Raw genomic sequence first — 13,336 nt, 5'->3', positions numbered from 1 at the left:
AAAAAAAAAAAAAAAAAAAAAAAAAAAAAAGATTGAAGGGTCTCCCATTTACCTGGCTGGCCTACTTCAGTTTGTATCTCTCTGTTAGTTATCATCACAGATGTGGGCAGAGGTCAGTTCTGGGGCAAGAGGTATGTTTGGGCTTAGAAAGGAGACCCATTTCCCCTCATGTTTCACACAGGCACACATAGGTATTAATCACTGGTCTGTTTCCAGAGAAATACCTGGCAGATGGGAATTACCACAAAGATGGTTCATTGCCCATGAGAGCGGACCATGGGGTCAAGGGAGAGTCTAAGTGTAGTCAGAGAAGGCTTCCAGCAGGAGGGGAGGTCCTGGGGTAGAAAACACAAGAGATGAGTTCCTGGTGAGTTGCTGTCAGGCCTGGGCAGCAGGCAATATCCTGGTACCGGACATACCTGCTGGCAGATGGTTGTTAAATCTCACCGTTGACTATTCCTGCGTGGATCTGCATATCCCTAGGACAATTTATATCGTTTTTGGTCCTTGCTTCCAGCCTACCTAGCCAAGGATTGGGAGGGAGATGGAGACCCGAAGGAGGAGTGCATATTATGGGGTCCAAGTCCCCACCCTGACCACACTTTTCACCCACAGCTACAAAGCACAGGCCGGCTGCTAGAGGAACAGCTGCCAGAGATGATGACGGAGCTCCTAGCCAGCGCAAGAGATAAGATGCTGTGCCCCTCGGAGTCCATGCTAACCAGGTCCCTGCTCCTGGAGGTCATCGAGCTCCACGCCAACAGCTGGAACCCTCTGACACCCCCCATCACGCAGTACTACAACAGGACCATCCAGAAACTGACAGCCTGACAGCCCAGCTGAGGGGGCCTGGCGGGCAGCCCGTGGGCAGCTGGGGCCCTGGTGCACAGGGCCAGATGGACAGGCGCAAGGACAGGGGTGGCCCTGGCGGGAAAGAGAACTGAGCAGGGAGGCAGGTAGCCACGGTGGCCAGTCTGGAGCCAGCGGAGGAGGAGGAGATTGGATCCCTCAGAAGGGCTCCCCATGCAGCCCACCCCCCACCCCCCAAGCCTGCGCATGTGGCAGCTCACACCAAGGGAAAGCATGTCTCTTTGTCCTGGTGGTCACCCGCCCTTGCTCTCTTCTCCTCGGCTCCAGTCCTCCCCACCCCCTACCTTGCAGCCCATTCCCCCCCCCCCCGCTCCGCCGCCCCCCTCCCCCATAGAGCTTTATGGGAGGAGTCTCTGCCTCTCCTCACTGTCTACAGCTGCCTCTCTGCCTCCCACACCTCTGGCCACCGCTTGGGTCAGCCAGGACTGCTGAAGGCTGAAAAAGTGGGTCGAGACAGCTCTCATTGTTCCCACGTGCTGTCAGCCACGGTCGCCAACTGGCAGCAGGCAGCGGGCAGCAGATGTCTGGGAGGACAAAGGCAGGCACGGTCCCCACCAGCTGCCCATAATTGATGGCCTTTGTCAGCCCCAGCGGAGCTGGAGAGAGGCTTTTTTTTCTCCTCTAACCTCCGTGCTCCACCCTCCAACCCTCGGCCTCCAGCCCCAGGTCCCGCTGCTCCCCCTGGCAGAGAAGGGAGAGCCAGGGCTCACGGCTCAGCGTGAACCCTTTTATTTTGTTTTTCAAAACTCGGTGGCTTTGAAGTCTCTTTTCCTCAATGAAAATGCCCTAGATTTTGAGATCACATCGTTCTCCCCTCAAGGATCCCCTGATTAGTGGGAGACCAAGCCCTGCTCCCCCTACCCCCCTGGAAAGAATCTAGCCACTAGCAGCTTGCCAGTAGCCAGCTAGTAATTGGAAACTTCTGCTCCAATGGGGGTCCCCACTGGAATCCTGTGTTCCTGAGCCCCTGTCCTGCAGTGCCTCTGTTCTGTCCACTGCTAGCTTCCAAAGGGCTGATGCTGTCCCCTGGACTGACTGCCTTAGGACCTGCCCTGGCCCCTGTTACTGGCAAACGGGGCCAGAAATGAGGCTGGCAAATTAAAACCAAATGCAGGTCTTGTCCCAAGCAACTGTTGAGGGAAGAGCCCACTGCTGGCTCCACGGGTCTTGGAGCCTCCTTCATGATCCCTTGCCGCATCCCAGGCAAGACCCACAAGCCCTACCTCCAAGGCTGCTGGGGAGAGGGGGGAGTCATTGGGTCCTGACTGGGACGGTTTGGTAGGCAGCCAGGTAGACAATGAAGTTCTGCAGGCTAGAAACAAAGTTCTGGTTTCTTGGGAGGCTCTGGTCCCAGGGAGCAACCACTTCTATAAAGGCTAGGGAGGAGGAGGAGGCAATCAGAGAGGCTGGTCTTACTGGGATGGCTGGTGGCTCCTCCCCCTCATCTCTGGGGAGCTGGAACCCACACTTGGATGACCCCCCTCCCCCAGAACATATGTCCAAGCCCATGTTTGGTTTGCTCCATGCACTGGACCTGGGCATACCTAGACCATGGTGGAGGCGCTAAACCAGTGATTCTCAACCTGTGGGTCACGACCCCTGTGGGGGACTCGAACGACTCTTTCACAAGGGTCACATATCAGATATCCTGCACATCCGATATTTACCTGACGATTCATAACGGTAGCAAAAATTGACAATTACGGCAGAGTAGCAACGAAAATAATTTTGTGGTTGGGGTTCACCGCTGCATGAGGAAGATTAAAGGGTCGCAGCATCAGGAAGGTTGAGAACCACTGCTCTGTAGGCCTCCTGGTTGAATTCAGGCTGTCTCGAGTGAGGATGGTTTCTCCTAACTGTCCCAAGTCTAAAAGAGTAGAAAGTGACCAGGGTGGAGGAGGGAGAGTTCCCGAGTTCTCTCTGGCTGTCTCCAACTCAAGTGTTCAGGTCCCAAGATGGGGCCTCTTGAAGAGGGCTGCAGGGAAAAAGGTATAGGGGTCACAGCCACCCCAGCTTCGATCTCTTTCCTTTTCCTCTCCTCCTTCCTAGCCTTCTTTTCTCTGCTGCTTGCTGCCTTGTCTCCCAGCCCAGCCCTTAGGCTGAGCCTGGAGCCCAGGGACACTATAAGCCCCACAGGAGGTGTGGAGGGAAGAGCAGGGCAGGTGGAGTAGCCAGAGAAGACACCAGGGAGATCCTGCTCGGGTAGAGTTGGGCAGCCCAGGCTCACAGGCACCTGCTCCCTGCATCCTCGGGGGCCATGGAGTGCTTACATGGGCTGCTTCCCAGGTGTGAGCGTGTGAGTGTGTGTGTGTGTGTGTGTGTGTGTGTGTGTGTGTGTGTGTACATTTGCATCTGCTAAGAATGAAGCAGGACCTTGAGGAAGGAAGAGACTGATGGTAGGGACTCAAGCCACAGTAGAGAGGTCTCCTAGACTCCTCATTGGGCTCACAGAGTAGGCTCCACACAGTGGCTTCCAAACACTGTGTAGAAGGGCTAGTGTCCACTAAAGAGGCAGAGACCATGACTTTGTGGGCACCGTAGGCCTAATTCAGCTCCTTCTTAATGTCCTGTTAGAGGGTCTTGCCTCAAGAGCATACCCTCCTAGGGCCTTGAGGACCAGTGTGAAGATGCAAGATATAAATATGTATACATATATAAATATATTTTTAATTACATGTTGTGTCCCGGTGGCTCCAGACTTGCAGTTTGCCTAGTGTATTCCATTGTTTGAAACTACTTCCTGGTCCATCCTGATATGACACTTTCCAGCTGTCTGTCTGTCTGTCTTAAACGCAGATCTCTGCTACTTTTTCAAACATGGAAAGAAACCCTTTTTATTATTATCATTATCATTATTATTATTATTATTTTATTTTTTAAAGAGACAACAGTAAAGCCTAAAATCTAAAAGGCTGAGCACCTTCCTGTGGGGGATAACTCAAGCAGGAAGTAGGGGACTTGCAGGCACCCACAGACCCTGACCTCCCTGGGACAGAGCCTTTCCTGCTGCCGGAGGAACGGCCTATCAAAGCCCACCTCTGATGAATGAACAGGAGGCAAAGCCTCTCTCAAACTTGTGTTGTCCTGTCTGGCCATGATGCTCTGAGCCTTTTAGGCTCCGCCCACCTATCAGGACAAGTTGGTCCTTGTTTTCCACTCAAGTGGCCTGCTGGTCACTGTCCTCCTCATGAACTGGCCGTATTGCCTAAGCTCTGGGACCACAGCTCCTGTCGGGCTCTTGAACTCCCCTGGACAAGGCCAGGACCCCTACCACCAATCACGGGGAACCTCTTCCCCCACCCCCAAAAAACCATCTTCATCTGTGCATCGTTCCTCATCCAGTCTGTAAACCTTTACAGTTTGCGGATCATCTTGTCCATTTGTGTAAATGTAAATGTTGACCCAATTGGTATTTATTCTAATTTTTATTGTATTTTATTTTATTCTGTCTGAGGGTGGGGGATGGGAAGTACACCACTGGTTGCAACCAGGGCAGAGCTGCAGGGATGCAGCCCAGGAAGCAAGAGAAGCGCCTCCCTGGGGCCACTCTAGACGGCAGCCTCTCAGTACCCACACCCTGGACTGTTATCTGGAATTGGAAGCCGGACAGTGTTCGTCATCCCGTACACACAGGCCTGCCCGTGGCATGACGTCCCTCAGCTGCCTGGCACCGTGTTGGGAAACTTCTGACTGGCTCTTTGAGGAGGTGGGTTGGAGAGACTAGAATTCTCCTCTGCTCAGGGCACTGGCCCCAGAAGATCTATCTGGAGCCTCACTGAGCCAGCTGGGAGCCTGACAACAGGACCTACCTCCCTGGAGCAGGGTCTGGAGGTTGCCGCCAAAGCTGTGGGCCAACCCTGCTCGCACCGACCCCTTCCATCTACCCGTATATCCTGCTTCCCAGCTGAACCCAAACTACAAGTGGGTTTAAAAAAAAAAAATAAACGATACCAAAAAAAAAAACCCCAAAGGTATGCTGAGTCTTCTCTGTGTTGAGCTCAGCGGTGGAAGGCTTTCCCCAAGCCTCAGCTGGTACAGGCAGGAGGCTCAGAGCCCAGCCCAGGCTATGTGCTGGGTGACCAGAGACTCTTCACCTCTCCCCTGGCTGCTGTCCAGGGCAAGAGCAGACTCTAGGGCAGGAGGAGGTTGGGAAAGGGCACATGCAAGATAAGTGGGCAAAGGAATGAGCCTTCTGTCTCTAAAAGCTGGGCTCTGAGGCCAAGTCAGGGTGGTGGCATTTCCTAAAGAAAATGGCTTTTGTGATAGCTTTGGCTTGTCACAGATTTACCCAGTCCTCAGACCTACTGCATCCAGGGAAATATCCCCAGAGCATTTGGCAATGACTGCTAAGAAGCCTAAGACCCTAGCTGGCAAAGTCTCAGCCACAAGTATTGGCCAGTGTTGGTTCAGTCTCAGGCAGGCAAAGTCCGAGATCGAGTCCGAAATGAGCCCCGTGTGTATGTGATAGTGCACCCTCGTTTCAGTTTCTTCTGTGGAGAAGCAGGGGGACACTATCTATTAGTAACAACACCTTGTCCTTAGGTGGGCACAGCCTTAGCCTCAGAGGACATGTGGAGACTCAGCCATTGCTCGGAACTGAGTCTGATTACCTCCACAAACTGCCTCTGGATAACCAAACCGACACAACTTGGATAGAAGAAAGTGATGACGTCATTAAATGGCTGAGACCTTTGTCACCGCCAATATACAAAAATTCAAAGGAGTAGGCGCAGCAGGGAGGGGGCAAAAGGAAAGTGTTTGAAGATAACTCTCAGGGAGAAATGAGAGTTTATACCTGAATCCCCACCCAAAGAGACGATTCCGGGTGAGCTAGTCCCGCTTAGAAGGGTATAGATTACTGAGTCCCGTGCTTAGAAGGGTATAGATTACTGCGTCCCGTGCAGCCTGTCATCCAAATATGAATGTTTCATCCCGCACTTCACCCTCATCTCTGCTATATGAGTCCTCCGTCTTGTAAAGAGCAGGTTACATTTGTCCTAGCTCTATAGAAAGGCAAAAGAGGAATGCTTCATTTTAAATGATCATCTAGAGCACACCACAGACCGAAAAAAGCCTTTTGAGTACCAAAACAAAGGTTGGGAACAGAATGGGAGCCAAGAGAAGGGATGGCTGGGCGGGGAGACAGTGGTTCTGCCCCCAGGTTAATGCTCTCAGTTGGTTCAGTGAAGTAGGCAGACAAGTGGTATTTGAGGTGGGCTTGCTTTGTTTTCTGTGTAAGAGTTTTAACTTTATGGGGTGTGTGTATGAGTTTTTTTTGCCTGCGTAGTATATGCGCCGCATGTGTTCCTGGTACCTGTGGGAGTCAGAAGAAGGCATGGGCTCTTCTGGAACTGGAGTTCTGAATGATTGTGAGCCACATGTGTGTGCTGGGAACTGAACCTTGGTCCTCTACAAGAGCAACAAGTAGTCTTAACTGCCGAGCCATCTCTCCAGCCTCTTGTTTCTGTTTTGGTTTGTTTTGTCATCTGTGCACACAGATGTGTGTCTATAGGTGTGTGTAGGTGTGTGGGTGTGTGTAAGTGTTGCATATGTCTGTGTATCTATGTGTGTGTTTGTGTGTGCTTGCTACATTTCGGGGGGGAGCTTCCTGGGGGAGCAGGTAAGTCACTCTTATCCCCCTATGCTGCAGCTCAAGTCTTTTTAAAAGTCTTTATTTATTAAAGTAAATCATCCGGGCAGTGGTGGCACACACCTTTAGTCCCAGCACTTAGGAGGCAGAGGCAGGCAGATTTCTGAGTTCGAGGCCAGCCTGGTCTACAGAGTGAGTTCCAGGACAGCCAGGGCTACACAGAGAAACCCTGTCTCAAAACAAACAAACAAACAAGATAAACCAAAGGATAGTTCTGTGGAGTCTTCCCTTTACAAAGGTTCTGGGACTCGAGCTCAGGTTGCCAGGGTTACAGCAGCAGCACCTTTTCCCCCTGACCAGCCCTGCTCTGACTTTGTTATGGTACTGAATATGGAACCCAAGGCCTCATGAAGCCTTAGCACTGAGCTGGACTCCATGCGGGCTAAGTGGTTCTGACTCCCATTTTACAGACGTGAGCCAAGGGCCAACAACGCAAGGGCCAGATTCAGCCAAGTGCCTTTTACCCTAGCCCTGAAAGCTGGCGGCCATCATTCTGCCCTACCCCATGTCCCCTGCAGTGGCCAGTCAATCAGACAAAGGGGCAGCCAGCTGCCTGCTAAGAGGGGGACAGAGCAGCTCTCCAACTTCCCTCCAGGCTGTGGAGACCGGGGCATCTGGGCTTTCTGCATGGGTGTGTGAGGAGCCTACCAAAGTTTGAGTTCATTGTACAGTGTGTCCCTCTGGGTCCCAGTTTGCAAAGGCAGGAGATAAGAGAGTCCCTGTGGGGTGACACTTCAAGGGCCAGGCCAATAAACAAATTGCTAGAAACTTTTTCTAACTGCTGATACAGGACACACCCACACAGCGTAGCTTCCAGAACCCTGACCTTAGAGAACCTCTTTTCTCACTTAAGGGTAGTGGGTAGGTCAAACCATGATTGGGGTGCCAGAGGGAAGGGGTTGAGAGCCACTATCTGCCCCCCTGGAGCACAGCATAATGTTCACCATGAAGACCAGTGATGATCTTGTAGCATTGACACCTGTAGTGGGTCTTGTAGCCATACTCCAAGCTGCGGTGCTGGGTTTGCCACTGTGGCCGACATGTGGTGGCCAGCACATTCAGAGTGGGGGAGGGTCCAGTAAGCCACTTGAGTTCAATAGAATACATACCCTGATTCAAGATTGTTTATGACACTCATGGGCCCTAAGCACTTTTGCTTTCCTAAGCCTGACACTCTGGTGTGCATATGTGTGTGTGTGTGTGTACACTCGATTTCATGGTTTTCATAGCTATATTAGTATAGAGACATCCATAATTATTAAACATTTTCTTTAACTTAAACATTAATTAAAAGAAATCATGTTGTAGACCCCAAGATACTGTAACAAAGCATCCCAGAACTAGATGGCTTATGAACAACAAACAGTTTATTTCTGGCTGTTCTGAAAGCTGGCAGTCTGGGGCAGAGGTGTCAGCATGGCAGGCTCTAGGAGTGAGGACCCTTCTGGCTGCAGACTGCCAACTTCTCGTTGCATCTATGCAGGCAGAAAGGAGGTTCGCAAAGAGCTGGGGTGGGAGGCAGCTTTTGTAAGAGCACTAACTCCATTCATAAGGGGTTCACTTTGTGACACTCCCCCCACACACAAAGGTACACCTCTGAATGTTACCCGACTAGGGCTTAGAATTCCAACATAAATTTAGAGCTAGTCCTTTGTTCATAGTAGCATGCTGCTCAGCCTAGGTAACCTCAGCCCTGTGTAGGTATCTTCTCTGAGCAAGGAGTCCTGCCTTTCCTGGCTGCCCATTTGGGTTCAGGGTGACTGAGGGCAAGGAGGGGGTTAACAGGGCAGCTCACAGAAGCAACCCAGGGTCCCCACAAACGGGTCTCCATTAGTCTCTCATTTACTGAGCCCTCCTGTATCCTGGGCATGGTCCTGTGCGCTCAGTCTTCTGTAATTCACAGGAGCATCCAGACTATGGGTATCATTGGCTCTGGGGACGGATGACTGCAGCCAGAATCCCACAGCTGCCCCGATGTAGAGAGTTCTATGTGTGGTGATCTCAGACACCAAACTCCTGCTTCTGAGGTCCCTTACCTTCCCACCCTCCCACCCCCAGTGCTTTCCTATTTTTTCCTATTTCTCTCTCCCTCCCTCCCCCCCTCCCCCCGCATTGGAGAGCTTTAGGGAAATACATTCAGAAAATGAGAGCTGGCAGCAGAGGGTCCCTTACCACAGCCATCCACCCACAAGCCTAGCTCAATTGCTGGGTGTCCAGAGCAAGGTTCTGACAGTGGCATGCCCGTGATAGAGAGCCAATGCCTGGCTTAGGGCCACCGGTAATACTACAGGGCTTGCCCAATTTCATTCCCAGCCTCAGAAGAAAGGACAGCCCCTCCCTATCAGGTGACAAGCTAGGGGGAACCCCAGAACCCAGGTCTGCATGAGGAAAATCAGCAAGCTGCATGCTGAGAACTGAGAACAAGCTTCTCAGACAACCCCATGTGTCGCCAAAACATCACGCAGCTGGATTTTAAAGATGCTCGTTCAAATGCACAAAACCTTGTACAGACTTGCTTCTAGATGAGCCAACGGTGGTAGGCTCCACAGCAGACACTCACAGCTGCACAATGTCAACGCAGGCCACACGGGTGTCAGTCCCACTAACCGCCGACTCAATTTGGAGCCACTTTGGTGAAATGTCTAACTCAGTCTTCCTGCCTCAGCCTCCTGAGTGCTCGGGTTCCACGTGTGCACTGCCGCCGTGCCTGGTTACCACATTTCTTCGTTAAATGTAGGACTGTGCACTCATAGGGACTATCCCGCTGAACTGGGTTGAAAGGAGGTCCCCAGCCAGCAATTCCTGTGCTCCAGCAGAGTCTCTAAGAACTAGCGGGAGGTATCATACTCGGAGTTCTAGAAGCTTCATTCAGCCCTTACTCTTCCGTTATGATACAAGACAGCCAGCCCGCTCCAAACCCTCAGTTCCCAGGGCACAACAGAGGCTCTGGTCAGGATTCTTGTGGCCCAACAGAACGCTCACTCGGGGCCATCAAGGTAAGTCCAAGGTGAACTAAATGGGTGACTGAAGGGCTCAGGGCCCAATCAGGGCCAGGCACACCCTCCAGAGCCGTCTCAGCCTAGAGGAACACAGACGTCCATGCCATTCTGAAGAGGCTGACAGAGGACAGGAAGGTGACACTATAAGTACAAAAAAAACCTTGGGTTTTTCCTGGGTAACTTCCGCCATGACACTCAAGGTGGTGAATGAGCAAGCTGAAAGTCCCAGGGTCTGTGTCTGTTTCACTGTCGGTGCCTCGAGGGCTGCGGATGGGGCAGAGTTTGGGCAACACTGGCTGGCTTGGGCTCACACTTCTCGATGATGACAAAGGGACAGAGCTCAGCATATTTGAGTCACAGTGACTAGTGGAGCAGACTTTCGCTTAGTGTCACCTCCTGTGCCCCGAGTGCCCTCCAAGTCAGGGTTACAAGTCCCCTCTGGACCAAACAGACAGTCCTGGCCCAGAAGCAAACCCAGTTCAGGGATACGAACCTTCCCACAGCGTACTGGAGCAATTAAAAGGGAAAGAGGCGGTGAGAAACATCAGGGGGTTAGTTAACTCTCCAGGTGGGGAGGAGGATCCAGGCCCAAGAGTCTGTAGGTTCTGATCTTCACACCAATTAGATCTCTCCCTCCCAGGCACCTGGCATTGTGCACTGGGATCTGATCATGTGACTAACATACCTTAAACTATGAAGTTTTGTTTGATTGGTTGGTTGGTTGGTTGGGTTGGTTTGATTTGATTTTTTTGTTTCTGGTTTTTGTTTGTTTGTTTGTTTTGGTGTTTTGTTTTGTTTTTGTTTTGAGACAGGTTTTCTCTTTGTAGTCCTTCCTGTCCTGGAACTCAGAGTGGCCTTGAACTCAGAGATTCCCCTTGCCTCTGCCTCCCAAGTACTGGGATTAAAGAAAGGCATGTGCCACCACCACCCAGCCTTAGTTTTTGGTTTGGGTTTTGGTTTGGTTTGACTGGTTGGTTGTTTGGTTGATTGGTTGGTTGGTTTGGTTTGGGGTTTTTGTTTGTTTGGTTGTTTGTTTGGGGTTTTTGTTTGGTTGTTTGGTTGGTTGTTTGGTTTGGTTTGGCTTGGTTTTTGATTGGAATAGCTCCATGGAAGTGTTTTGCACCCTGATACCTGACACCGCATATTTCACCCTTTCTTGGGGTGGAATGGCCCAGGGTCATTTCCAAAACACGAATTAATAGAGTGAACTGTAATCCAGGGTTAGCCCCAGAGATTATCAAGGTATGCCCTCGGTGTGTTTAATTAATTACTGCACCCGTGTGCCACACTTTTGCCTCTGCTCTCATCCTAAAGTTCTTCTTAACCACTGTCACTATCGTTGTGGCCTGAGAAACTAAGCCACTTGTCAGGACTGTTTGTCTAGGAGCACACAGGCCTTCACTGAGGGCTCCGGGAGCATTCTTAGCAAAGGCTTTGCAGTGAAGGTGGACATTTCTCGTCATAGTGGTACTCGTTTGAAGCAAGGTCTCACTCTTAGCCCATGCTGTCCTCAAATGCCAGGTTTTTCTGACTCACCTTCCCCAATGCTGGGATTAAAGACTGGTGCTACCACACCCTGCTAATTCATCTAGCTACCTAGGAATACTTTTGCCTGCATTCTGATTCCAAAAGGTTTCCCAAAATAATGGATCCACTAGACTGGAGAGCGTTTTCTCACCAGAATTAGAGTCATAGCATGAGTCTAGCGGTGTGACTTGGGAGAGCACGAGTGGGTGGATGGCCCGACCGTGCTGTTCCCAGGAGAAAGGTGAGACTCACAAGCCTGGCGTGGACAGGAACTAGTGCATCAAGATGGATCTGCTGACTCGAGCGACAGCCTCTCGGTCGCTTGCTCGAACTAACTGTCACTTCATCGGAGCATGAGCAAAAGGGCCCCTAGGGTCCCAGGGATGCATGCAGAGAGCACCGGGTTGTCAGCCAGCAGAACAGCATCTCCCTCTGGCTCTGTGCCAGTCAGCTGGTTGTTTGTGAGAATGACGCTTCCTTTGGTTGGTTTGCCGCTTGCTTGCTTGCTTGCTTGCTTGCTTGGAGACTCGATCTTGCTATGCAGCCCGAGTGGCCCTCAAACTTGCAAGGGTGGGCAAGCTGCAGTTGCCTTCCTGAAATTGCAGGGTTGGGCCCTCAGACTGGGTGGGAATTGTTTCCTTACGTTCCAGGCTCCTAAATGTCAAAGCAGGTTAGAGCGTTGCTTCGCAAGCTGTGTTCTGAGAGCCCTTAGTCACCTCTGTTAACTTTGGGGGAGTAGTGGTATTAAAGAAGAGGGGTCCCATCCAAACCACGTTGACTCCCGACATCCTCTCAAATCCCATCTGATCTCCTTTGGAACAGTGCTCCCTCAGTGCATCAGGTACTGAACCCTGCCAACTCCCCACCCCTCAGGAAGGCTTTGACATTTCAAGTTAGTTACCCAAGTGTCTCCAGCCCTTCAGGAAAAGGCTTGCTGCCAAAGTCAGCCTACAAAAGCAGTGTTCTTCCCAGAGTAAAGGGTCTCAGGTACCTCGTGTCCTGCAAGTCCCTCTCAGAAGGAAAGGTCACAGCCCGGAGGATACAGGAAGAACTCTGCCAGGGGGAACCAATGATACCGATACCAGTTCCTAAGAGCATAATCTGGCTCGCGGCTCCCCTAGCATGCTCACATAGCTCTTCTACTGCCGTCTCCTCCTCACCTTCCTATCTTCTGTCTCCAGCTTCACCCTGACATTCCCGTGCCAGTCAGCTGAAGGCTTTCCCCCTGAGAGAGCCCAGGAGGGAAGGAAGGAAGGTCCAAGGTGGGACCCTCTACCTCACCTGGTGGATTGGCTACCCAGCACAGCCCTGACCCCCACCTGCCTATGGGGCCTCCTCATTCTGGGACTGTGAAGGAGAACACCTCCGCCCCAGTCTGCTGCTGCCTGAAGCCTGGGACCCTCCTCTGCCAGGACTCCACCAGGCTGGGCCCAGCTTGGCTGCCCGCCTGGGCTGCCGTATCGATTCTTTTGGCTCCTTTTTGCTGGGGATATCAATCTAGCGGGTTCCCGGGATGGCTGTGTTTTAACCTCTCACCCTGGTCTAGACTCTGTCGGCTCCTGCTGTCCCTCAGCCAGAAGGAGATGGAGGCCCCGAGCCTCTTGGGCAGGCTCTGGAGCCAGCGGATTTCCAGGAACCGAAGCTGGGATCGCCTGGCGGCTCCGCAACCCGCCAACCTGCCTCTCTCCAAACTGGCCGGTGAATTATTAAAGATGCAATTTCCTCTCATCTTTCCAGTAAAATTGCTCCCTGTACCGTGCGTTGCTGTCTTCCTGTCACTGGCCAGCTGGGGTCTTGGCAGAACTGTCATTCACCCCAGACTAGGGCATAGGGAACTGGGGTCGTAGAATATTGGTGCCTGTTTGATTCACAGCCCAAGTGAAGGCAGCTCAGAGAGATCCAGCCACCAGCCCCGGGGTAGCTCCGCAAGCTCCCGGCAGAGCCAGGCTGCGACCCTGTGTTCCAAACAGGGCTTCCTCTTCTCCGTACCAGCAGAGCCTGGAGAGTCCCCACCCCGTTGCTCAGGACTACTGGCACACACACTCCCTGGTGAGAGTTGGGTCAAGTTCCCTGGGTATCGATCTGGTCTCCCAGGGTGATTTACAGTCTTTTTGCTTGTTTATTTACCGCCAGGTCCCCCACCGCAGCCGCTCAGCTAGGTAAAGCCATCATGGTTAGCGCCCCCTTGTCTGGATTTATTGTTTTGGGTTTTGCTATTTACCGCTGGTGGTCATAACAGGGGGGTTAAGAGCAGGAGCTTCATGTATGTCCTCTGGGACTACGTGGCCGT

The 13,336-nt window shown here is 52.1% G+C and overlaps 1 protein-coding gene across 8 annotated transcripts in view; it reads left to right on the top strand.

Moving 5' to 3' along the window:
- The window catches only part of Ctif (cap binding complex dependent translation initiation factor), a 267,920-nt gene extending 266,750 nt beyond the window's left edge, over positions 1-1,170 (top strand). For all 8 annotated transcript variants that reach the window (XM_029472081.1, XM_029472083.1, XM_029472082.1 and 5 more), the window contains one exon: positions 616-1,170. In XM_029472081.1, coding sequence (XP_029327941.1) covers positions 616-831 — 216 coding nt within the window. In that variant the 3' untranslated portion in view covers positions 832-1,170. The remainder of the gene's footprint in view (positions 1-615) is intronic.
- Positions 1,171-13,336: the final 12,166 nt, after the last annotated feature.

Source organism: Mus caroli, chromosome 18 (genome assembly GCF_900094665.2).
Source record: "Mus caroli chromosome 18, CAROLI_EIJ_v1.1, whole genome shotgun sequence".
NCBI classification, from domain to species: domain Eukaryota; kingdom Metazoa; phylum Chordata; class Mammalia; order Rodentia; family Muridae; genus Mus; species Mus caroli.
This window is presented reverse-complemented; position numbering and strand designations above follow the sequence as displayed.